We start from the raw sequence: 27,451 nt of genomic DNA on the forward strand, positions 1-27,451 counted from the left end.
GAATGGGGTTGGAAGAAAACAAAAACAGGCATTACTCCAGTCACAACGTTGGAAGATCCAGCTCCAAAATCCCTGTTGGCATTTTTATCCTGTAAATGCAAAACCAACAACTATGGTAAAGCCTGCGGATGCAGAAAAGCAGGATTAAAATGTTCAATGATTTGTGCATACTGCAATGGGAAATCCTGTGACAAAGTCACTGAAGTGTCACTCGACGAATCCGTTGAAGAGGAGTTGGACTTGCCTGTAGATATCCCTTTGGCGGCTGAAGATGAAGAGTTGGACGTATTGAGAGACCACCCTGATGAACCCAGCACAGCAGACACGAACGACTTTGACATCAATGAGCCAGATCCGTCGGTCTTGTGCAGATAAGTTAAAGTTTTTAATTTATCTAGTGGAGTAGGCCTCCGGGGAGACCACGTTAAAATAAACGCGCCATATACTTTACCTCTTGGGTGGTGTGGAAACAAGTACACATTTTCAATAATTAAAATTAATTATTCATAAATTCATGAGCGAATTAATGATACGCCACTGTTTTATGACAAAACTGAAGAAACTAAACTAAAACTAGTTTTAGTGAACCCTAATCGACATTTGATTTCGGAAAATCGACTATACATAATAAATCATATTTTACGCAAAATTGTAAAATTTCCAGCGATTTTGTGCCTAAACGGTTGACTTTAGCGAAAATTTTTATAAAACCTTTTTTATAGGAAATTTTATTCTCTTTAATTTTGCTCTCCTCAAATTTTCGTCAAAAACGCATAGTTTTCGAGATATTCACAAAATACCGATTTTGGGCGCCAAGTCTGGAAATGTGCATTTTATGGATTTTAGTTAGGGACTCCAAAACCTATAAACCTGCAAAGTTGCAAAACTTCCGGACTTTTTTCCAAGCAAAAATCCCCAATGACTGAACTATGTTAGAAACCCCGTGACAATCCGAAGATCTTTGATTTTTCTCGGTGAGGAACTTGTTTCAGTGTCTTAGACCGTTGGAGGACTCGCATTCCAGGTTACGGATGGAGTCTTCAAGGTTCTTCAGTTCCGCTTTTAGTTGGTTTCCGCTTGGAAAACAGAACGGTTCTAGGTCCAGTTCGTGGAGTGTTCGCTCCTTTTCTAGCTAGATCATTTGCTTTTTCATTGCCTTCTATCCCTTGGTGAGCAGGCACCCAGAGTAGGAGGACTTTATTTTCTTTGCCTAATTTCTTCAGCTTCTCTAGGCATTCTTTGACCAACTTCGAATTTATAGTTTCACTTCAAAAATATATTTTTGACTTTTTACTATTATTTGCAGAACAGTAAAGGAAAATATTGTATTAGGTATTATCACAGTTGAGAGTTGAAACCTTTGGTGTTACAACAGCAAAATAAAACACTAATTCACCACAATACACCAAAACACTTTACTTTTGCACTGGACGCGCGTTTCACTAACTTGGCACAAATACGTAAGAAATCATTTTGTAACAACTTTTATCCTCGACTATTTTGTCACCCAACCCCATTTTTTGCAAGTTAAAAAAGTTTTGTAATTTGTTGGTCTTTTTTTTCATTGTTGTACGCCAAAGAAATTACGCATATATTTTTAAAAAGCAATAAAAAATTCTCAGGTTATAAACTTTTTGGCAGACTATATTAATTTAATTCTTATACGGGTCTAAAGCGTTCTGTTAAATGCAAGGAATAAAAAATAGCCTATTTACTACGTCGTTCAGTCGCATATATTTATGATACAAAAATCAGTGTCTTTCTATAAAAAAAATATAATAGAAACAATACACACCAAATCAATGTTTGCGAACTAAAAACTATATTTCACAAGATGACCTATATTATTAAGTTACATAACACTATAATATATAATATATTATAATATATTATTATAATATATTATAATATATTATTATAATATATTATAATATATTATTATATATAATATGTTATATATAATAAAACACTAATTCACCACAATACACCAAAACACTTTACTTTTGCACTGGACGCGCGTTTCACTAACTTGGCACAAATACGTAAAAAATCATTTTGTAACAACTTTTATCCTCGACTATTTTGTCACCCAACCCCATTTTTTGCAAGTTAAAAAAGTTTTGTAATTTGTTGGTCTTTTTATTGTTGTACGCCAAAGAAATTACGCATATATTTTTAAAAAGCAATAAAAAATTCTCAGGTTATAAACTTTTTGGCAGACTATATTAATTTAATTCTTTTACGGGTCTAAAGCGTTCTGTTAAATGCAAGGAATAAAAAATAGCCTATTTACTACGTCGTTCAGTCGCATATATTTATGATACAAAAATCAGTGTCTTTCTATAAAAAAAATATAATAGAAACAATACACACCAAATCAATGGTTGCGAACTAAAAACTATATTTCACAAGATGACCTATATTATTAAGTTACATAACACTAGATATAAATTAAGTTAAACAAGATATTTCATTTAATACAATAGAAAAAAGATTACTGGACCATACCGCCTACTAATCTAAGAAATAAGTCATTACAAATTCGCTGTTAGGCTTAGTGATAAGGTGTGGAAACTGTAATCCTAAAACTATCTCGATCCTATATTTTTACATGTTATGTCCAGGCTCAAAAGAAAAAAAATCAAATATTTACAACCATCCATTTCTGTGAAATGAACCTAAATAAACTGATTCAAATCATTCTGAAGATTTTTATATGTTTGCGCTAGCGCTTCTTTGACAATTATTCACCTTAAACCATTTATATCTGATACTGGTATCACCCCTTACGTATTATATACACTATCGTCAATCTTATCAATTTATAGGGTTTTTTGTAAGCACAGTGTGTCCTTAAGAAGCTGGTTTCTGAGCTGCCAAAGGGCCGCCACTACGTTGTCGTGCTGGTCGCTCTTTCTTCCTAGCCACGTGGTCACTTGGGCGAGTTTTTCTGGATCGGGATTGCATGTTTCCGGGGTAGCGTGAAGTGTTCTTTCCCAGTTAGTAATGTGCCTTTGTTCGGTGTTTAATCCTTCAATATACCTAGAAAAAAAAATAGTAATGAAGAACTGAACAAAATTTATGTGTTTAACGTTTTAATCTATTTGAGGATACCAAAACAAAGTTTGTTAGTGTATTGTAGAAAAATTTGATATTTTTCTGGACACGTTTAATTCATGTAAGTGCATGTAAGCGGTCAAATTTACTTTATAATGTAAAGAAAAATAAATAAATAAAATTGTAATAATAGTATATTGTTTTATTAGGAGTAAAGCTTGATTTTCATGCATCCGTTGTCCGACGATACGTTGATACGATATTAATTTTATTAGTAGAAATTAAAGACTTTGATTGGTTAGAAAATAACGCAGTTTTTAAATTTATTGCATTTTCATGCCTCCGTTTATCGGATATACGTTGGTGTTATTTTATATTTTCGTTTCCATAACGATTTTGCTATTTTACTTATATTTTTATTATTGTTAGATTAAATTTGTCAGAAAGTGTCAAAACGTCCGTTATCGTATGAACGGGTCCGTTGACGGGCTGAAGTAAAATATTTACGGATGAAAAGTGGCGCGAAAACGCTATGACCAATCAGAGCACCGTCGGACCAACGTATAACGGCGGTATAACGGATGCATGAAAATCAAGCTTAAAAATTACAGTTTTTATGGCGATGCTGTACGTTTGACATACAGGCGAGGCACAAAAAGTCATTTTTACTCCGAATAGAATATGCTATTTTCTTTCAAACCCCTTAAGCTTGATTTTCATGCATCCGTGATCCGACGATACGATATTAATTTTAAAATTTATTGGTTGAATTTAAAGACGATTGGTTAAAAAATTACGCAATTTTTAAATTTATTGGATTTGCTTGTGATTGGTGTCACTTTATATTTTCATTTCCATAATGAGAGATTTCGCTGTTTTACTTATAGTCTAAGAGCTAGCAAGTTTTCGAGAGGAAATTTTAAGAAAGCTGGTTATTTAATATATCTTTTGCTATGCTCTCCTAAACAGAGTGCGGGCCGTCTGACTGCCGGTAGACGTTGCATTCACTACTGCGCATCACATCTGATTACTACTGCGCATTACAAATTCATCACGTATTTCAGGAACTAAGGGGGCTAGGACAAACATATGTGTAGTATATTTAGTTTCCTAAAAAAGTAGCAAAGTAATGTGAAAACCGCATCATTCTTCGCTCTACTCATAAACGAGAAATACCATTAAACACACGAAAATGGGATACCCTGTACAGATGTAATGTGCAGTAGTGAACCGCAGTAGTCTACCGGCAGGAGAGCATAGCAAATGATATAAATATATTAAAGGACCAATTTTCTCTAAAATTCTTGTTTTCCCGACGTTGCTAGCTCTTGTGCTATTATATTTTTATTAAAGTTAGATTAAATTTCTCAAAAAAGTGTCAAAACGTCCGTTATCGTACGATCTTTCTCCGTTGACGGGCTTGAGTAAAAAATTTAAGGATGAAAAGTGGCGCGTAAACGCTATGACCAATCAGAGAGCCATCGGACGTGAAAATCAAGCTTTATATGTTGGAGAAACTATGGTTACGCTCGTTGAATTTCACACTTTATGTCAGTTTAATAATACATTTTTGTACTTTTATGCTTGAGCGCAAAAGTGCTTCACTTTCTCGAAATGTTCTCAATAACTATCGCCAAATATTTATTCTGATTTATTTTCTCTATAACTTTTATTCAGTGATCACTCAAATTATCAGTATGCAGTTAGACTTGAAGTTCTAATATAAAACATACTGAGCAAAATTAGATTGGTATAGACTTTAGAGAAAAAAATATATATATGCAGATAAATATAGGATTTCACAAAACACTTACTTAATATAAGCTTCAGAATGAAGAACGCGTTGTGGTCTTGGTGGAACTGAAATGAACATAGGATCGGCAACTTTCTGTGGAGTGGCTGCCACTGGTGTGGCATTAGATGCTGGAGCTAAAGAAACAATAAATTTTGTTAACATCTTTTATGTGATTTTTTAAACTTGAATATAGTTATCTTTTTATGTTTTACCTGCGACAATAACAGAAGTATAATTCACCGGAGTTGTAATAAATGAACTACTAGCAGCTATTCCACGTGGAATAAAGAATTATATTAGTTTATTTTGTCCTAATGGATTAATGAAATAATTCACATACAAAATAGTTTATTTAGATCGTTATGTCATCATTGGACTATACTTTTTTTTATCAACCTCCAAATACTTAGTTACATAAAAAAGACAATAAATGTAAAACCATTGATGACATAAGCATCTAAATGAATCGAAAATATCATGCTTTTATACTATACAACATACAAAAAAAATTAAAATAAGAAAAAACGAAAACTCACTAGATACAGTTGCAGCACTTGACGTAGCAGAAGGTGCAGCCAGACGATTAATAGCAGCAATCTTACTAGACGGCTTGAAATTCCTACAGCAAACAAAAACAAAAGTTTAAAAAAATCATACTAAAAAAGATATATTTTATTGACTAATCATATACAAGACTTCTAACGCGTGAAAAAAAAATCGGCGTCAAATTAGCTTGAAAATGACGATACATGACATTTCCCATATACTTTCGATATCTTGCATTTAGATATAAATATAAGTATAGATTAAAGAGAAAAACTACTGATTTATTTCATTTTTGACATCATGGCACTTCTTAATATATTGGAAAACAATTATCAATATTATATTTATAAGTACACCGGATGAGTCTTAAATAAGTGCAAATATTTTAGGGGTAGTATATTTCGACCTCAGAAACACGTCTATGAATTTTTTTCACAAATAAAAAATTTTGAGAATTTGGAATTCTTAGAATTTTTTTTATTTTAACTTAAAAAACATAATACCTTCATAATATGGCAACATAGGTAGTAGATTAAATTTACAAGAAAGAAAGCCCAGAAAAGATACAATGCTTCTCAAAATTGAACCAAAAAATCATATTTTTCGCAAATTTTAAAGTAAAATAACTCGATTATTTTGGAGTTATTTGAAATAACGGTAAAGAGAAAATATGTTGTGTCTTTTATCGTGATCTACCAGCCCTGAAAATATTTACACTTATTTAAGACTCACCCTGTATAAAACAACATGAAAGTTTATTCTTTAATAACATCTACATATTATGTTTACATATTAAAGAATAAATAATATATATTATGTAAAATGCTAATGTTTATCTGTGTCGTTTCTACTGAAGTAACAACTTGCTCTAGAAAGTTGCTTTTTTTTACTAATAGATAGCTAATTGGCTCCTCTAAAAACTGTCGACGCCGGATTTTTTGTTTTTCATTTAATTAAAAAAATAAAATAAAAAGATTTCTTTTCCTGATGTGGCGGATGCGCCAGGCTTCAACTAGTCTTTAATAAGCAACTATGTAAGAAATATCTCCTAAAATCTCCCAAGAAGTTAACATTTTTGAACGGACGATCAGCCTCTTGGGTATAATTAGAATATTTAGAAAAAAACCGTTGTTATGTTTTACAAACTAAATATACAAGGTGGCCCACTGTTCAGAAAAGCTGTATCGCGAATATAAAATTACAATTACTACTTTCACGGCGTGAGTCTGGAGCATAAAAAAATCTATATCATATGAAAGTTATATGAACAAACAAGCAGGCAGGCAATTGATGTATTTTCAATTTTAGTACAAAAACAAACCAGTTGATAAATGACACGCCTTAGAAACCTCTGGTTCTAATATTGGCATCTTAGGACCGCCCAAAAAATTCCTAGAAACATTTTGTGTAATACAACAATCCAAATATTTAAAGTTAATTCTAATTAAGTTTAACAACGTAAATATTTATTGTTGTAAGTATTAAAAATACTCACTTGCTTCTGTTCTCAGGCAATATAGATCTCCCATTGCCCTTGTTAATATGCATATCCCTCACGTGGCGAATGAGCCTTGTTATGTTGGGGAAAGGTTGAAGATTTTTCTTATTATGGCGAGAACAGTTTCTCCATTTACAATGTATTTCCTCACCAGGATGTTCCTAAGTAGAAAGAGATAATACATTTTTATCAGAAACAATTCAAATTACTGAAAATATTTGTGTTAAATAACTAAATGCATCTTTAGTGTCAATTCAGATTTTAAACATATTAAAATAGAAATAATTTAATAAGCAAGAAAATATATGTAAGTATAAATAAAAACAGTTTAAACAGTAAAATCAACAAATTATAAAAAAATTGAGCTTCATCAGCAAAATAATATCAATAGTCTCAATCAATATCAAATTACATATATTTTCTCCTAATAAAGCAAAGTCCTCCTTTTTAATTTAAATCATTGTTACTAATTTTGTGGACCTTATTTGATTTTTTTTTTGGTGTTTGGATGTTGATATTTTGGTGAAAGTTTGAAACACCCTGCGGAATATGTTAACAAAGCAAGGAATTTGTTTACAAATCGTTTCTTTTTTTATTCATCTCAATAGCTTTATTTTTATAGGAGATATTCGCTTTTGAATAAGATTTGATTACTAAATTGATTTTGGGTTCTCATCAACACACTTACAAAATAGTGTTTATTGTTTTTGTAATGTCACTGTCATTGAAAAGTCATTATTATTGTTTATTGACGTTTACTCTGGTAGAAATGGTTTTAAGTTCTGAAGTATATATTATATTGCTGCTTTAATTGATCATGGTAGATATCAACTTTAGGATTTAAAACCATCAGCTATTGCTGCTTTAATTGATCATAGTAGAGATCAACTGTTGAACTTAAAACCATCTCTGCTAGGGTAACTGACGACAATAATAATATAATTTTTCAAAGACAGTGGCTTTAATGTAAAAAATTCAAAAAAATGTTAGTGTCTTCTTCAAAAACGAATATCTTCCAAAAAAAAACAAGCTATTAAGATGAATCAACAAACAAACTATCGAGAAAAGATACACCTAGATGACAAAATCATTTTTAAATCCCTTGCTTTGTTATCGTGCTCTACAGGGTGTTTCAAACTTTCAACAAAATATCAAGGTTTTGTTTTTCCTCGCATAATTGACAGATGACACAACTTTCATTTTTAATTTAGAAAAGAGATATTAAAAAGTCAAATAATTTAACTACAAATTGCTTAAACATTCATCAAAATCGGTTCACTAGAACAAAATATAAAAAACTTTAATATACAGAAATGTTTGCCGGTTTTTGTTTTTCGTACTGGTGATTGTAGTTTATTCACAATTAGCAATGACAATAACAAACTATAATACTGAAGGTCAACGTCCAAATTATAAAGAAAAAATAATTGTTGAAAAAATCCCTCAACAAATGGTCTTTAGTACACAATTTTTCAAAAATTCCCAAAATATGCAAGATTGACCATGAATGTGTGCCCAATATATATGCTGTCAATAGATTACATTTATTAACAGTGCTAATACTAACAAAAATGTACTTACTTGGAAATAAGCTTGCACATGACCCTGGGAATCTTTAGAATCTTTAACTGAATGTTCTACACAGTCGGTTACCTCCTCAAACTGGAAATCACAGTCATCCCATTTACATTCAAATACCTATAAAAATTATTACTGTTAATATCAACAACGTAAAATTTCCATTACTATTACAATTATCAGAAAATCAAAATAAAAAAAAAGTCTCTCTAAAAGTGTTTAAGAAGAGAATTTACCTGGTTCTCTGGTGGTGGCGCAGGTGCCGGACTGGGACACTGCTCTTGTTCTGCCAGCAACTGAGCCTTTGTCTCCTCATTTAGTTTAGAGGCTCTCTCTTCCCACATTTGTTTGTCTGTAGTCCCAAGAGACTTCCATTCTGAACCCACAATTCTCGATATATCACCAAATGTTGATTCGGGGTTATTCTGTACAACTCTTTTTCTCACGTCTCTCGAGTATAAAATGTATCCAGTTACTACTTTATTCTTTGTTGGTTTCTATGGAAAAAAAAAGAATTTATCACATAATATATAATCATTCCTAAATTTGTATTGACAATCCCAATGGCCCAATTGACTTAAAGATTCCAGAATTAGTTACACCATATCCAACCAAATATAAGATATATATCGAGATATAAATACTTTTTATTTACAAATAGTTAACTTTTTACAGAAATTCTTAACAAAATTAATTTTAAAATCCAAATACTACAAAAACCATATTTGTAAATGACTGTCGTAATAATAATTTTAATTACACTCATGGAATATGTATATTAAGACAAAAAATCAATCATGCTTCAAACAAGTATGCTTTGCACTACACAGTTAGCCAGTTATACAGCATAAATTTGTGATACAAGTCACCTTGTATTATGACAAAACAATCACACTACACAACAGAAACAAAACCATTAAAATCACAGTTAAAAGTTTACCAGCTATATATATTTTTGTATCTATTAAAGATAATGTATCTAAAAATAAGATAAGTAGGTCAACTTTTAAGCTAAGATTTACCTTTTTTGTTGTGCTCCCAGTCGGAGCTATGTGATTTGAACCCCCTGGAGTAGCCGTAATCAAATTTCCCACTACCGAAGGAATTTCTCCAGATCCTACTGAAGGAGGTCCCCCATCCATAGAATCTTCCATTACAATGTCCACATCAGCTAATTTACTCAAAGTAGGTGAGGCGTCCTGAAAATTTTCTTATTGTAGGGTTCATGAAAATATGTAGACGATAAAAATTTTTGCAATGATTTTACACTGTAAAGTTATTAATCAATATTTACTCAACCCAATACACAGAAATCAGGGTGAGGTAAGATTTATGTTAATTTCATAAATATGTACCAAAAACCTAATGAGATAAATAGCAAAATATAAAATTATAACTGGCACAAAAGAAATATTAAATAATTATAAAGATAAAAATAGTTCAATACCATAAAAAGCAAATGTTTTTAGAAAGTACATTAAATATGCAATTTATTCTATTTTAAATAACTGTAATACTTTTAACTGCTTATTTCTTGAAAATAATCGGTCGTCTAGATATATCAGTCAATGACCCTGAAGCTGAAGAGAAAAATCTACAATTTTATATTTGAACGCAAGAATAACCCCGAAATAACCAAAATCGGGTGACGTATTTAAGATAAAAATACATTTTCTATACACTTTTCACTGGCCAACGCCTTATTATTATTTCTATTAACTTTGGAACTCGTTAAAAACCATTAAATTTTAATACAAAATCCCCTAAAATATTCACCAAAGTAAACCAATTAAGGTAATAAAAATTAGTCTAATTTTGCGAGAAATATAATACACTAATTAGATATAAGCACAAATATCTTATTAATTTTAGAAAGCAGAATTTTTCACCCAAAATCGACACTATTCGAGGACACATTCTGTAAATTTAAAACTCACAGGAATTGCGTAAAACGAGTTATCCATTGAAGTATCCATTTTACTTATGTGACTCGATATAACACTTATTACATTTTATACAAATACAGTAATTCGAAGTACTTTTCCGTGGAAATTTTTTAATAAAAAATCACTGCATAATCTTGGGATGCTTTCCGTAAAAACTTGGATATTTTGACGTTTAATAAAAATGACAGACGACGTACAAGATGGCGGCCAATGGCGGCTGTGCGCTTTACGTTACCGAAATACTAAAAAATGAAATCCGACCGGGATAAAAACGGCGGGAAATTTAAAACATAATTTCAAACTTAAAAAGATACTTACTCTTGCATAAGCGCCAAACTTGCCCCTTAGTTTCGCAATCAAGGCTTCCTTAACGTTAACCTGCAACACACATCATCGACACATGCTCCCACGCAAACAAAAATATACGATAAAATAACATTGTGGCAAAATTTGCCAACATAAAAAGCAAATATGAAGCATTCAACAGTCATTCAAAAATAAGCATGCGTGAAAAAGCATTGCGACAATATTTTTTTTTAATTTTAAGCAAACACAAATGAATTTTTAATGAAAGTAACTTTTAGCAAAAATATTATCGCAAAGTACCTATAAAAATCTATGATTAAAAAAATTATTTTATTCCATGAATGTATATATTTATTTTTACGACTAGTTTGGATTTCAAATGGTTAATCTACAGAATTTATTATGTACATACATATGTTAAATAAAAGCTACAATATTACCACCGAAAATAGAATTATATAAAGCTATTTAATTCTATATAATAATGTTGACAAATATATTTTATGTAAATAACAATAACGATTCTTGAACTACGAGTTACTAATAAACTGTTCAATGATCTATAAATAAGACGGTGTTTCTATGATGACATTATTTCGTTAGCATAAAATTACATACATGGTGGCGCGTGACGCCTCCCATACGACGCGGAGGCTCCATGGAGAACAGTAGTTTATATATCGAAATAAAATTTTGGTAGCGTGTCATGTATGGGTTAGTTAAGAGCGTTTTTTAAAAATATAGAGAATTATACAGGGCGTCCCCAAAAAAAGTTACGTATAACAATTGGGTTTTTGTAAATGGAACACCCTATATATTAATTGATTTTCGGATTCTAGGAAAAAATAAAGATGAGTCTTAATGCGACAGCTACATATTTTATGTTGAAGTAAAACCGTCAGACATATCACCAGCCACCTAGATATTATCAAATAATAAAGATCAACTGAGATTAAATCATAAAAATGAAAATATCTAGAAAAATCTTTGTTGGACGGGTAGGCAACCTTAGTAGTATTTTAGAGAGACATGAATTCCCGATTGATTATCATTCAAAATAAAAGAGTAACTTGCTTTTAAAACTTCAATATTAATTTTGTCTCACCCTGTATAACTTTTTGGGTCAAGTTTTAATTTTATTTAAAGTACAATAGTTATTTTAACTACAAATTCACTTTACCGGAAAAATTCCAGTTTAGGTAGTTTTTATTGAAATTTAAAAATTATTCTTCATTTTTTGAAAATGTTAAATATTATGTCAAAAACCTTGCATTTTAGTCATATTATACTTCTCTAATGAAACACACCTTTATTTTTCTCATAGAATCCAAAAATCAATTAATACATAGGGTGTCCCATTATGGTTCCAAATCCGTAAGTATAGTTTTAAGTTGAACCAATGATGAAAAACTGACTATATCCCTGTATACAGGGTGCTATAAATTCGAGGTACGAGTATTGGTATCTCGGTAACCGTGATAGATACGAACATGGTTAAATTGGGGCAAAGTTGCGTATAGGAATGTTCACCAAGATGCCATCAAAAAAGCTTTAAGAATTTCAAGGATTGCTGAGTTTTTTGGAAAAAACTGATTTTTTTGAAAATTAATTTTATTTTTTCCTGTCGTTACTTTTTAGTAAATCAAAAAACTAATTGCACTTTCTCATAGCCACTTTATTAGAGCTATCTGATAGTATTTTTAGATTTTCAAATTAGCTGATAATTTGTGAGATACAGAGGCCAAATTAGTATTTTTAAATACGGACCTGCATTTTTTATTTCAGGTTTGGAAAGAACTCGGTCTCCTGAATACAATGATATGCCACACTTTATACTTTTTTTTGTTTTGGATACCTTAACAGCAACAAAACTATTTAATTATTACTAATTTAAAATAATAAGTCCGACTCTGGTTTCTTAAATTATTTAATCTGATTATATTCATCGCAACAATAATGATCAGCGCTAATTAACATTGAATAAGGAAAATCGATAGCCAATTAGAAGATTCAAATAAATAACATCCAGGTCAGAAATTTAAAGATATTGTTACGGATTCCGTGGGTCCACTAATTTAAACTCACGATAAAATACTTAACGAATTTATTTTCTCACTTTATACACAATTACTAACTTATAACACACAACAAACTAACTATTTATAAGATTCCTTCACCAAATTGTCCGATTTTCAATTTCCACGCGGTATATTCAAATTTCCACCCTCCCTATTTATTTTTACCAACCAACAACACCAAATTTATTTTTCGCTCAATTTTATTTACAGCTCTTTGAATTTTCTTTTTATACTTCCGAATGCATTTTGTACTCTTTATTGTAAATGCTGAGATGAATTAATTTAACTTTATTATAAATGATGTCAAATAATGTAGCCCCTTGGCTATAGGTCCAGGGGCTATATATTCTATATATGTCCTCGCTGGACATTATACTCCTCTACCATTTCCAATCCATCTTCCGGGAAAATGATTTGATTGTTTATATTATATTATATTCCTATTAATTATTTTATATTATTTTATTCCATTTGATTTTCCGTATTCAATGTTTCACCCCATGTCATTCTTAAGTTTGAAAGCTTATCAATATTGTAACGATGAAAAGATTAAATATTTAAAAAAACAGAGCCGGCCTTGAAATTAGTTTAAATAAATTGTGTTCAAATGTCAAAACAAAAAAAAATATTAAGTGTAGCATATCATTGTACTCAGGAGACCGAGTTCTTTTAAAATCTGAAATAAAAAATGCAGGTCTGTATTTAAAAAAATTAAGTTCGCCTCTGTATCTCAAAAATTATCAACTAATTTGAAAATATAAAAATACTGTCAGATAGCCCTAATAAAGTGGCTATGACAATGTGCAATTAGTTTTTTGACTTTCTAAAAAGTAACGACAGGAAAAAATAAAATTGATTTTCAAAAAAATCAGTTTTTTCCAAAAAACTCAGCAATCCTTGAAATTTTTAAAACTTTTTTGATGGCATCTTGGTGAACATTCCAGAGCGCAACTTTGCCCCAATTTAACCATGTTCGTATCTATTACGGTTAACGAGATACCAATGCTCGTACCTCGAATTTGTAGCACCCTGTACAAATCCAATTACAAAAGTACAAGTTATTAATTTAGGAATGAGAAGTTTATATTTTACAATAGAATAGATGAGATTATCCAAGGTGATTATCGGCCTGTTTCACTGCGACCGACCTTTTGAAAAGCTGCACTGTGGTCTTCTTCTATTCCTTAAGTTACATTCTCCCAATGACTAAAGAATCCAAGGACAAATAACACCTGAGAGCAAATTGTGACGATGCCACCAAACAGTGCCGTGGCACATATTTCTCTTAACCTAGCTGTTTGAAGAGATATTTATATATTTTGATAAATGTTTTGACTACGCCTATGGTGTATACGGTGGTATCATACTAATTAATTACGAAATAAACGTATTAAAATGTTAACAAAAGGTACAAAACTAGTATCGACGTATAGCACACATCAGGTACATATAATATCAGAAAAATAATTATCGAATTCAATAAGAAAACTAAGAAAACGCTAAAAAGGTGGAGCGGACTGTTTATTTACCTAAGAAACGTAACTCCTGGCTCTTTCTTATCGCTGCTGCTTTTACACTTGAAAGCTGAATAACTAATCACCATTGTAATAAAGTTTATACAAAATTCACTACACACGAACTATTAAAAATCCTTAAAATTGTCGCTGGTGACCAGCTGATGACTCATTGTTTGCTATCAAAAGAATGGCGTCTAAGGTTAAAAATTCTGCTGCAGCCCGTATAGGGGCGTTACATGTCCTTATATTCTTTAGTCAATGCATTCTCCAGTCCCGCCCTTTTCAAAAACTCTAGCAACTTGGAGACTGAACCCTCCATATAGCGCTTTTGTTAGTGGCCTAATACAGAGAACCGCACACTAGCCAGGCTGTGACACCGACATAAAATGTATTCTGTCGTTTCTTCAATTGAGAAAACCTGCACATGGCTTCGTCCATCATTCCCATTAGCTTTAGATGCCTATTCAGGTTACAATGCCCTGTTAGTAGACCCACTACAGCTTTGATTGTCTTTCTATCTTTGCTTATCAGGTCTTCCGTGAATTTTGGCGAATATACTACAATGAACTTTTCGCCTCTCCCCTGATGTATTTCTCTAGGGATTTTTCAGCCAACCACCATTTTCTGGCTATTCTTTTGACCGCTTTTGCAATGTCGAAGAAGTGTTCTGGGTGTATGAATGGCATTGATGAGCCTTGTTTGGCCATTTGATCTGTCTTTTCGTTACTCTTGTGACTAGGGTTCAGAACCGGGAAATCCCGGTACCGAAAGTACCGGGAAATCCCGGGTTCTTTCCGTACTTTCGGGACCCGGTAATAATTAAAAACATATTTTTTGTTACGTGCGAAAGACTTTTGATACTTTATTTTGAGTGAAATTTCTATAATGTTTATTAGTGAATGAAGTTTAAATATGTTATTTTAAATGTTTAAATATGTTAATTTTATTATTTAGTATAATAGGGTATAATATTGCTGAATGTATTAGTTAAATTTTTTGTGTTATGTTTTTATAGGCATTTGTATCTTTAATTGAAAATGTTAACAATCTGATAATATTTTCATTTGAAACTCAATTTTTTATCGCTTTTACTTTTCAGAACCATCCCTTGCTTGTTAACTGACGAATTCCACAATCGTTGAACGAAAATATTTTAGTACGGTTCTGGAAACTCTAATTAATACTACCAATTAGGGTTCAGATCTTTTTGGTCATCACAGAACCGGACCTCGGTAACAATAATTAAAAAAAAATATTTTTTTGTTACGTGAAAAAGTCCTTTAATACTTTCTAGTGGTCGAAATCAAACACTTCTAAATAAGTAATGATGCTATTTCATATTGTTCTTGCTTTTTTTCTCTTTTGAAATTCCTATAATATTTATTATGTTATGTTTTAATAGATATTTGGCATTTTTAATTTAATATTTTAGGCTTTTGTCTCAAATTCAGTTAAGTTGGTTTATGTTGTTTGATGTGAAATTTAAGTTACCTATACTTTTTTCTTTACTTGTGTTCATGTTTGTGTTTATGTTAATTTTTTCATGACTAATTACTGAATAATTTGATATCATTTTCATTAAAAATCTTAATTTGTTATCCATTTTACTCTGAAAACTATCCCTTGCTTTCTGATTGATGAACTGCACCACCATTGAACAAAAAATAGTCAGTTCCCGAAAAAAAACGGGAAATCCCGGTTTCTAAGAGGCGCGGTACCGAAATTACCGGTCCCGAAAAACTGCTCCTGTTCCGAAAACCCTACTTGTGACTTGTGACCTTCGTGCTCCGATACCTAACAAAACACCTTTAGCGCTGCTTGGCTGTCTGTGAAAGCCACTGAACGGTGCGTTGTTTGCTGCTTTATTATTCCTCCTACACTATAATGACTTGCCGTTATTATCGCCTGGAAAATTGTGGCATCCTTAAATAGACTTACGAGGAAATATATTCCTTGTTTCGCTTCTACTATTCCAGCTCTTACGCCTTCCGACGTTTTTGAGCCCTCTGTACACCAAGTTGCCTCAGCTCCAATGGGTATACCGTTTATCCAGTCCTACCATCATGGTATAATTATGTTAAATTTGTTGTTAGCGCTGTACCTGCAGCTACTACATCTAGCGGTATTCCTAATAATTTGGCTTCTACCTGTTTCATTAGTTTCTGCCTTATGTGCAGCTGAGCGTGAATTAACCTGTACATGAAGGATCTGGCTTCGTCTTGTATGAAGATATGTAGTGGTGGTAGATTCAACAAAACCTCCATCGCATTTGAGGGAAGCGATGAAGCGAGCAGTAAAGTTTTCGTTAAAATTGATAAGTACATTTTAAATTTATTTTGTTAGGTAGACAACAATAAGCGCAGTTTTTATTTCTTTAATTTTTATTGTTGAGACCTTCTTGTTGAGACTTAACGCTCTGCAGTACTACTTTTACATGTTACTAGCCGTCACTAAGTAAAACTTCTTTTTATGCGTGTGTTAAAGAAGCATGGCTCCACAATATTAGAAACTGGTACAGAATACCGGACGCAGTGTCCATAGTCCGCCATACAGAGATTAACACTCATGTGATCTAATAGTGGATAAAGGTCCCCTACGTGCTGAGTATGTGCAAGAGACGAGAAGAAGGAAGATATTAAAGAACGATAAAAAATATTTAAATGATGGTTGAAGGAAAAAAGAAGATGCGCAACCAATTAGTCCATTAATTCGTAATGTTGCTGGCACACCGACCGTAGCGCCAAGCAAAATTTGGGCATCTCCACAGTGACGACTACGCACAGTGATGCAGAATTTTCTAAGAGGCAAAAATCGAAACTCTCAAAGTATTTTTGCTAGTTATAACTTAAATGTTACGCATGCAGCGTAGGGTTTCCATAAAGACTTTTCAAAATTCCGGACAAGTGAACTCAGGAATCCGGACAAAATCCGGACGTCCAAAAAAGAAACTATATATTTATTTATGAACTTTTATAGTACGCAAATCATAGCCCCGGAATCAACAAATATTAACCAAAAAACATTCGCTTTCCAGGAGTGCACCAAACGCGACAAATTTGGGCGTCAAAGTATAGAAATGGGTATTTTCGAACATGTGTCGGTTAAATAGAGCTGTAAAGCCGCGTCCAAGCTACTCAAACAAAACGTTCGCGAACATATATAATTCACACTATATACTCGTAGCAGCAGGTCGTAAACGACGGCACAGCCCATCGCATCGGTCCCGAGGACTGAGGTGCGGGGAAGAATGTGACAACCAGTTTGCTCTATAGATGCGTTTAGGTAGTCGCTGTTTTTTCGAGTGCCCGGATTTCGAGTGCAAGCATTTTATTAAATAAATTAACCAGTAAACAGTTTAAGAACTTTTGTCGTTGAAGAATCAATATTTAGCAGGCGGAGGGTCACAGGGGTAGATTACTCGTTATAGTGTATTTTTAAGACCTGTATTCATTTTCAGCCGATTCTACCAGGTGTTTCTCAAAAGGGGCTCACTTTTTTACTTTTTTATTTTTTCAGATAATACAACGAAATTTGGTTTGTTAGTATATGACATAAATCGGGATTGATTGGCCTATTCAATTACCTTCGGTCGCTTCCTGCTTCACCGGAAATGACTACAACTTTGTATTTTTAGATTGTATCCTAAGTACTTTTTTACTTTATTTGATAGAAAATGAAATTCTGAATAGAATGACATACCATACGTCAATTTTAGACAATTCCAATTAAATAAAAATAGCATTTTAAATTTCAGTCTAGAGTGCCAAGACTCAGTTAAAACTATTAATTTGTAATCAAAGAACTTTGGAAACATATATTTGATAGTGTAATTTTTTTTCGTATCCTTTCATGACCGCTTAAAAGATGCCCAAATCGTATTTTTAATGATAACTCAATTTTTAAATTAAAAATGTCAAAAGTTGATATACAGGGTTGTTCACCACAAACGACACGGAGTTTTGTAGCTAAACGATTAGATTTTTACAAATTGTAAATTTTGGGTTATTTGAATAAACTTTAATCAAATTTATCTTTATTTCAATCGCAGAAACTAAAAATGTAATAATATACAGGGTGTTCCATTTAAAAAAATACAACTTTGATTTTTTTTATTTATTTGGGACACTCTGTATTTTGTAAAAATATTTTTAAATTGTAGCTCTAATAGTCCTTCAACGAAACCAAAACTTACAATTTGTAAAAATCTAATCGTTTAGCTACAATATTCCGTGTCGTATGTGGTGAACAACCCTGTATAATATATCATTCTATTTAGAATGTCATTTTCTATCATATATGGTAAAAAAATACCGAGGGTACCATTTAAATCAAAAGTTGTTGTCATTTCCGGAGAAATAGGTAGTGACCGAAAATAAATGAAAACGTCGATCAATCCTGATTTATGTCCTATATTAACATACCAAATCTCGTTTTTTATCTAAAAAATTAAAAAAGTTATAGAAGTGGACCACTTTTCAGAAACACCCGGTATATTTATATCTAAAAATGTAATGGTAAAATTTCATTTCCGATGTCAAACTTCCTATTAAGTAGTAATTTTTAATTTCAGAATCCCATAATAATTCCGGTTTTTAGTAAAAATAATCATAAAGGTCATTATTAACAAAAATGAAATTATATGGACGAAGTCTGGCTACAGCTTTTAACACACTCGACCCACAATAAATTTAAAATTATAAAATCTTTTTTTTGTGTAAACAAATTAGTTGTAAATGTTTTCACGATCCCAGTCAATAACTGCGTCTCCCATTGTCGAATACTCGGTAAAAAATAAAAATCACAGATGGACGCCCGAAATTAAATGAGACCCTTCTAAGTGTCCGGTACAATGTCAGGCCAAAATGCACGCCGTTTGCTCCTTTTGATTTACCGACACCCGTCGGAAAAAGAACGCACGCGCTCTAGCATAGGCAGACGCACGCTCTGGCGTACAAGCTAGCCGTTCGGCGCTCCGCGCTCCTTAATAGGCCTAGGCTAGCTGTACTTGTTGGCTTTATTATTTACAAATCTACCTATCTCACAATTTTCACTTAGTATCTGTTTAATTATATATGTTCGCGAACATTTTGTTCGAGTAGCTTGGACGCGGCTTAACATCGTAGAGACACAAATATTCAACAAAGTAACTGAGAAATTAATTCAACTGTAACTGTAAAATATTTTACAAAGTTAAATTGTTTTTGCGGTCAGGTTTCCCGGACGCTTTTCCAAATCGGTGCCGGACCGCTCCCGGAAGCTTTAAAAATCTGGACATGTCCAGGTAAATCTGGACGTATAGAAACCCTAATGTAGCGTGATAAAAAATCTTTATAATTTAACACTAAAAATTTGTAACTCTAAACGTTTCGATACCCCATATGCAATGTTTGGCTTTAAGTGTTTTTTTGGGCGTTAAGAAATTTATTTACAGGTAAAAGACTGGATTTTAGACCCAATAACATTTTCAAAAAATAAATATTCATTTTTAAATTGTCTAATTCAGTGGTAAAGTATGCAGTTAGTCCTGTTATAATCTATTCTATTTGACCGGTTAAAAGGAAATAGTAGGGTATCATACAAAATAAACCGACGTTTATTGATTATTCAGATTTTAAGAAACGCTGTGTCCAGGTGCACGTTAAAGTGTACTAAACAAAAAAAGTTAGGTGCACAAAAAATGTCATTACAATTTATAACATTGAGTTTTATGTGTACCAAGTTCAAAGTACCTAAATATTGAAACGGACACGTTAAAGAAAATTAAGGTTAGATTACTCATTCTACCAATGACTAAAAAATTCACGGACAAATAACACCCGAGAGCAAATTGTGACCATGTCACCAAACAGTGCCGTGACACATATTTTTCTTAACCTAGCTGTTTGGTTATATTTTTTGATAATTGTTTTGACTACGCCTATGGTTTAATAAATAATTACGAAAAAAACGTATTAAAATGTTAACAAGATACAAAACTAGTATCAACGTATAGCACACATCAAGTACATATAATATCAGAAAAATAATTATCGAATTCAATAAGAAAACTAAGAAAAGGCTAAAAAGGTGGAGCGGACTGTTTATTTACATATGAAACGTAACTCCTGGCTCTTTCTTATCGCTGCGGCTTTTACACTTGAAAGCTGAACAACTAATCGCCATTGTAATAAAATGTATACAAAGTTTACTATACACAAACTATTAAAAATCGCTAAAATTGTCGCTGATGACCAGCTGATGAATCATTCGTTACCATCAAAAAAATGGCGTCTAATGACACAAATTCTGCTGCAGCCCGTATATGGGCGTTACATGACCTTATAGGGATGGATTATTTGGATGGATTATTTCGTTATTCAGTTTAACAGATAATCCCTTAGCAAAGGGAATAAAGCAAAACTGAATAACGAAATAATCCATCCATTAAAAACTGTCAAGAATTTGGGTTTGAATTTCGAAATCATGTCAATTCGATTGTGCAGAAAAGTTATACAGCATTGAGGGGATTGTATAGGAATAAAAATATTATGAGTCAAGCATTGAAACGTAGTCTATGTGACAGTTTGGTTCTTAGCCATGCCAACTATGCTGACATTGTCTATGGACCTTGTCTTGACGTGCACTCCTCTTCCAGAATACAGAAGATTCAAAATTCATGTGTACGTTTTATTTGTTCTCTGGATAGAGGGGAGCATATCTCACCTTGGCTTTTAAAGAATTGAAGTGGCTTAATATGTATGAACGCCGTAGACTGCATTTGGCTACCTTTGTACACAAACTAATTAAATTACAGACACCATTATATTTAAAATCTAAATTAAAACTGCGCCAAACTGTTCATAGCAGAGACACTCGAAATATTAATCAGTTATATCTACCTCAATATAAGACCTCTTTATATCGACGATTTACGTATTCTGCGGTCTCGTTATATAATTCCCTGCCAAGTGCTTTAATAGCTAAGTCCCTCGGTTCATTTAGATCGGGGTTCAGAGATTTATTATTCCATAATGTGAGTTGAGTATTCTTTTTGAAACCAGCCAACTATGCCTCTCCTTGGCTCTCTCTTCATCAACACCAATACATGCCTGTTGCCTTATGTTATTGCATAATGTACTTACATATAAGTATTAATTGTTCTCTATGTGTGCTCTATGTGTTACACTAATAGTTTTGTTAATGCTTTATATTTTTTTATTTTTTGTATTTTCATTATTTTTTTTTGTTATTATATTTATACATTTGATATATTAATTTAAGATAAGGTAGTGGATATTGATATTATTTGTTAGGTTATACTGTAATGGTACTCGGTTAACTAAGCAGTTATTTACTGAAATTCGCCGAGGATTATTAAAATAAAGACATATTATTATTATTATTATTATTATTATATTCTTTAGTCATTGCATTCTACTAATTAAGTTCTAAACAATAGGCTTGGTGCGTTCTCCGCCGGTGCTGCCACCATCGGAGAATATCGTAAACAACTGATATATACAAATACACGGATTTAAATAGAGAGTATACGAAAAATTTATTCTAAAAGTGTTGGGAAGTATAATTTGTGAAAAGTCTAAAAATAACAAATAAATATTTTGATATCTTCAGAAGGTCTAACTTATATCTAGTATTATAATTTATTATTCTAGCTAAAAAACTTTTTAGATGAGTTCAACTATGGTAGCGAGCATAGTTTTACGCACTGGTTTTGCTAGTAGAGTTATGTCGGCCATAACGAAAAGGTACATAATTATAATTTTAGAAGATGTTCATAAAACCTTTAATCACTAGTTGATTAAAGAAAGTATACCATTAATATTGCAAATTATATTTTATCCTCTTGTTGCGGACCCGTGTGGACTCGACCTAACCTAACTAAAAGTTCCGCCCTCAGATGACCTTAACATCGCATTAAAGAATAGACACCGTAATGATTCATTCGTTCGAGAAGAATCGAGTCCCACTGGAATGGACTAGTACATACGAGAACATTCGAAAACCTTCTCTATGCGCCTAACGATCTATTGACTATTCTAGATTTCTTTTGCTGTAGGTATAAAAGCCGGCGGCTGTGGCCTAGAGAGGGCAGTTATAAATATACCAGTGTAGTTGACGCGCTAAAATTCAAAATAAATCCTTAGTTATAAATCGTTTGTAAATAGTTCTATAAGTCTTTTATCGTTATTGTTTTTGTTAATTAGTGTTAAATAAATAGTGTTTAAATAAATTGTGACTTTCTATCCACACGGAACCGACGAAAAACGTAACACTCTCATAGTATATGTCTGTTTAATTTTCTGATTATGTAACGAGCACTTTGTTTACTCACTTGTTTCGTCGAACTGCTTGAATCCATTTTTTGCTTTTGATAATATCGGTATGAGAAACTATGAAGCTATAAATGTTGTTTCGGGAGAGTTGAATATCCAGGAAAGTTGAGTTATTGCGTGTTATTGCACCCAACAACGCCCTTATAACGCTCTCCTTTACGCGTTAACATTTTTTCAGCAACTTTATTGACATTTGAAATTGTCACAACACCACCTGACGCCTAGTTGGGGTTCTTTTTCAGTTATTTTTTACTACCCAAAACAGCGTTACATCCCAAAAAACTTGTACCTGAGTGTTTTATAGTTTCAATAACTGCACTAGCAAAAAACTAAAACACTTAAATATTATGACAAAGCCACGATTTCAATATTATTTTAATGCGATCAACATGAACTGTAACTTGGACGGCGCGAAATACATAGCGAAAATTTCTGATTTCTGTCGTATACAGCGCTGCGGTCGGAATTTTTTGCAATCAACTGAAATGCACCAAGCCTATACCATTTTGAGACTTAGTCAAGTATTTATTGGCAGCTGTAATTACTAATACGATGCTCGTCATTTTCTATTCGTTTGCATTAAACAAAGAAGCACGATCTTTTTTCCATAACGATGGTGATCAGTAGGTATAAAAAACTTACGTTTACGACGAAAAAATTTCGTTTTATGTGATAAACATAGACAAGAGAAAGTGACAATCTGAGATGTAACAGCCAAGGATCGAAAAACAAAGCGTTCTTGGACACCGCTAAGCCAGTGCATGCATTTTACTTTTGTCATAACTCAAACTGTGATGACGTTTTCCCGTGTATCTAAATATTATATAGTACACGTTAATGTACGCTTAGACACAGCATTTAAAAAAAAATTCTACAATACACATCAATATCGGGGAGGATAAATAATTATACTGCTGAGATCTATATACAGTATTTTACTACATTGTACTGCAGTCCTTACACCCTTAAATCATATAACAGCGTAAAAAATATAAATTTACGTACTTTACTCAAATAGGTTAGTTAAAGCTGATACCTTTTAGTTCTTGTTTTGAAGCAAAATATTAAATATATTTTTCACTTACCTTTGGAGGGTTCAACAGCTTCGTAAAATAATAGAGCTCGTCTTCGACTACTTCAGGTAAATGAAAATACTTCTTCAATCCTTCTGGCGGGAGCTTTTTCATTTGCCTGTTGATTTCGTCGTAGACAGACGTGCAAATGTACACGTCTGTTTCGGGAATTTCTGTTGGACGGACTAAAACAACAAGAACAGATTTAAAAAATGTTTAAACGGAAAAAAGTAAACTTACAGGCCACGTAGTCATTATAGTCTAAGACGACACACCTCCCTATAATACTGACGATAGGATTCACATCTTCTTCTGTCGAAAGAAGAATTTCGTTTCGATAATACAATTTATTTGTTGCGTTGGGGACTTCTGAAGGAAAGATGAACCAGGGACCTCGGAAGTAGCATTTTCCACTGCAAACAACAACAAATTTACAAAATGTGAATAAATACAGGTTTAGAACATTATGTTTTTAGTTTTAAAGCAAATATACATACTCTTGTGTCTCCCAAATGCTATCTATTTGAGCTATTACTTGTCTTCCTCCATCCACAACCACATATACAAAATCGCCAGTTTTGACTACGCCAGAACAAATTGTATTATATTGCTCATAAAAAGTATTTCCATCTTCAATTTCCATTGATGTAAAGGCAACCACATTCTGGAAATACAGAAAAAAAGAAATAAACAGTTATCACCACTGCGTCATAAATACATAAAAAAATAGAAGAAATAATTGAATCAAGGCAATATTTGTTATTAATTAAAATAAATTAACAAGCAACTTACAAATATACGTCGTTGGTTGACATTGTAGGACCTTATAGATCTCAACAGTTAGTTTTTTAAGCCGTTTTAAAGGATTAAAGATCGCATTGTAAAATTAATAAAAATGAAAGATTCAAAAACACATTACTCACTGGTCTATCGTCATCGATCATTTTTTCCAAATCTTGAAGCTCCGCCAGCTCATCTTTGTGTTTTTCTAACCTCTCTCTGAAAACGGACATTACTCGTTTCGGTTCCAAAGACACTTCTCTAGGTTCCAGTTTAATACTTGAGGATATTTCGGGAAAAATCTTGATTTTCTTAAAAGCTCTGTGCCGCGAACTGTACCTAGACTCCAAAACGAACACGTCTTTCTCATCATATCCTGGAAAATAAATAAAATAAAAGAATTAACCACGGTACATGAATATTTAAAATAGAAATATTACCTATAGGTTTCATACTAAAATATTGTTTTACGGAAATTACAACGCATCTTTCTTTGATTTCTTCCAACGGCACGTGACTGTGTCGATCAGATTTAAAAACTTCCTTTTCTAAGAATCTTCTGGTATGAGCGTGATAGGTTTCGTCAGGTCTCAAATAGTGATTTCCGTAGAGCATTTGCTGTCCGTTTTTCTCATACAGTCGCTCGATTTTCAGTATATGAGGTTCACAATTCTAAAAATGAAAAATTGAAGGGTAAAGTTTCATTTAGATCCTCGCAATTAGTGGAATAAATTAGTGGTTTCAATTACACTTTACACATCTTCATTCAGAACCTCCAAATTAGTAGAATAAATTAGTGGTTTTAATTAGCGTAGAAGTTTGTTCCTGTAATTTGAATGTAAGCATTCATAAAATTAAAATTAGTGGTAGGAATTTTTAATTAGTGGAAAAAGTTAACAAACTTTTAACTTTTCCACTAATTATACTTCAAGATTTGCGACCAATGTCATTTTGTCCTTTGATTATCATTCGTCAAGACAAAATTTGGTTAGACATCAAAAGTTTATTGGTTTATAATCTAAATATTAGGCTTTCTCTATGAATACTGACTCTTTACACCACAGATTAGGTATACTATATATAAACAGATAAAAATCTTGTCCCTAATTCGTGGTGCGAAAATTGTTTTTTATGATGATGCGCAAACGAGTAAAATTTCCTGTGCGCAAAAATAAACTCGCGTTTAAACAGTGCAATAACTGGGCCGGTCAGGCGCTGTGCGCAATTTTAGAGGCCATAAGTGGGCGTGCTACGTGCGCAAACTAGTAACTTAACTAGTGCGCGACTCCGAAAATTGGAAACACAAAAAACAATGCTTTTGACGATAAGTTTATAATCTGCATAATCTATGCTCTTACTACGTAAACTAAACAGTATAGAGTGTAATTGAAACTACTAATTTATTCCAGTAATTGCAAGGTTCTGAATGAAGCTTACTTTTTAGTTTACGATCATGTTTAAAAAACACAATTAAAATTAATAGAATATCAGTAGTTAATTAAAATTAATAGTATCAGTATATTAGTTAGTTTCAAAGGCCAAAATGACATTTCTTGCAAATTTTGAAGTATAATTAGTGGAAAAGTTAAAAGTTTGATAACTTTTCTACTAATTGAAAATATCTACCACTAATTTTGACGTTCTGAATGCTTACATTAAAATTAAAGGAACAAACTTCAATGCTAATTGAAACCACTAACTTATTACGCTAATTGCAAGATTCTGAATGAAGCTTAATGTAACTAAAAAAACAATTTACATAAAAGTATTTATCTATGTCCATATTTGCTTTTTAAACCCACCAGAGTGTTAAGGCTCTCCAAACAAAAATAAAAATTGACAACAGTGTGAGTGTGACATGTTGTTGTAGCATGTAGACGATTCTCCTGTATTTCCATGAATAAAGTGAAAATAAATAGATCCAGTCCACAAAGAGTGATTGAATCAATATCCAAAACATTGGTCCTTCGAGCCGGATCAATGTTGCCATTTTTTTTCAGGGGAGCCTTAACACAGAGTAATGGATATTATTGAGATAATGATGGAAATTAATAAAATGACCAAACAGAATCGTAATAATAACTTTCTCTACCAACGTTCTTGAATTTATATGTAAACATTGATATTATTTTTAGTTAGAACTTATTTAAAAAAAAACTGAACAAATATCAATTTTTAAAGTAAAATAAAGGATTCAAATACCTTTTCTTTAGAATCCATATATACAAATTCACCGACTTGGAACGTTTTTTGATTACACGTCATCGTTTCTTCTGTAGACCCGTTACTTCCAGCATCCTTAATAATCGAGTCATCAGAACTACGCGTTTCCGTTTCCTCTTCGATCGTCTCTTGCAAAGACTTCTGATGGCGTAATTTCTCAATGGCGTGTCTGGCATCTAAAGCACTACAATCAAAATGTTATAAATGCATCAATAAAATAGTATTTTTTAAGTTTTACCTGTAGTTTAAAGCCGGCGATTGTAATAGCTCCCCGTGTTTACACAAGTCGTCCCTTAGATTAATGAAAAACATCTGTAATTCGACCGAATCCTCAAAGATTTGAGAATCGGTTCTCGAAAGCTTCCTGGCTCGTTCTAAACAAGCGAAAAAATCGGACTGAAAGGTATCCAACCGCTTGTAAAGGTTCTTGTCTAGTCTTCTCTTGATCAGATCTAAAGATAAGGCTCGTACCCTAAAATATAATTTAGAAACATGTAACACACAGAAAAAGGTTCATTTTAAGATATTGGACGGAAATATTTCTTTTGCATCATTCCAACAGAGATCAGCATGTATTAAATATTAATAAGCTCTCTTCATGATTTATACACAATCCTTTATATTGACATTCAAAGATCTGCCCAACGAGAGAAATAATGAATTTGACAGACGACACAAAAATGATGAAAACAATTTATATTCGATACCAATTAAACTTTTA

At 32.3% G+C, this 27,451-nt stretch overlaps 1 protein-coding gene across 4 annotated transcripts in view; it reads right to left on the minus strand.

The window, feature by feature from the left end:
• Positions 1 to 2,288: 2,288 nt before the first annotated feature.
• The window catches only part of LOC115879807 (protein polybromo-1), a 37,464-nt gene continuing 12,301 nt past the window's right edge, over positions 2,289 to 27,451 (minus strand). For 2 of the 4 annotated variants that reach the window (XM_030896806.1, XM_030896808.1), the window contains 15 exons: positions 26,969 to 27,202; positions 26,710 to 26,914; positions 24,948 to 25,179; positions 24,651 to 24,883; positions 24,225 to 24,391; positions 23,968 to 24,140; positions 23,740 to 23,912; positions 10,739 to 10,798; positions 9,497 to 9,673; positions 8,711 to 8,971; positions 8,478 to 8,594; positions 6,894 to 7,057; positions 5,389 to 5,471; positions 4,872 to 4,986; positions 2,289 to 3,042 (listed from right to left, as the gene is read on the minus strand). In XM_030896806.1, the coding sequence (XP_030752666.1) occupies positions 2,823 to 3,042; positions 4,872 to 4,986; positions 5,389 to 5,471; positions 6,894 to 7,057; positions 8,478 to 8,594; positions 8,711 to 8,971; positions 9,497 to 9,673; positions 10,739 to 10,798; positions 23,740 to 23,912; positions 23,968 to 24,140; positions 24,225 to 24,391; positions 24,651 to 24,883; positions 24,948 to 25,179; positions 26,710 to 26,914; positions 26,969 to 27,202 (2,614 nt within the window). In that variant the 3' untranslated portion in view covers positions 2,289 to 2,822. The remainder of the gene's footprint in view (positions 3,043 to 4,871; positions 4,987 to 5,388; positions 5,472 to 6,893; positions 7,058 to 8,477; positions 8,595 to 8,710; positions 8,972 to 9,496; positions 9,674 to 10,738; positions 10,799 to 23,739; positions 23,913 to 23,967; positions 24,141 to 24,224; positions 24,392 to 24,650; positions 24,884 to 24,947; positions 25,180 to 26,709; positions 26,915 to 26,968; positions 27,203 to 27,451) is intronic. The other 2 variants (XM_030896809.1, XM_030896810.1) reach the window with 2 other exon arrangements.

Source organism: Sitophilus oryzae, unplaced genomic scaffold (genome assembly GCF_002938485.1).
Source record: "Sitophilus oryzae breed Bouriz unplaced genomic scaffold, Soryzae_2.0 scaffold_1586_pilon_pilon, whole genome shotgun sequence".
Lineage (NCBI taxonomy): Eukaryota > Metazoa > Arthropoda > Insecta > Coleoptera > Curculionidae > Sitophilus > Sitophilus oryzae.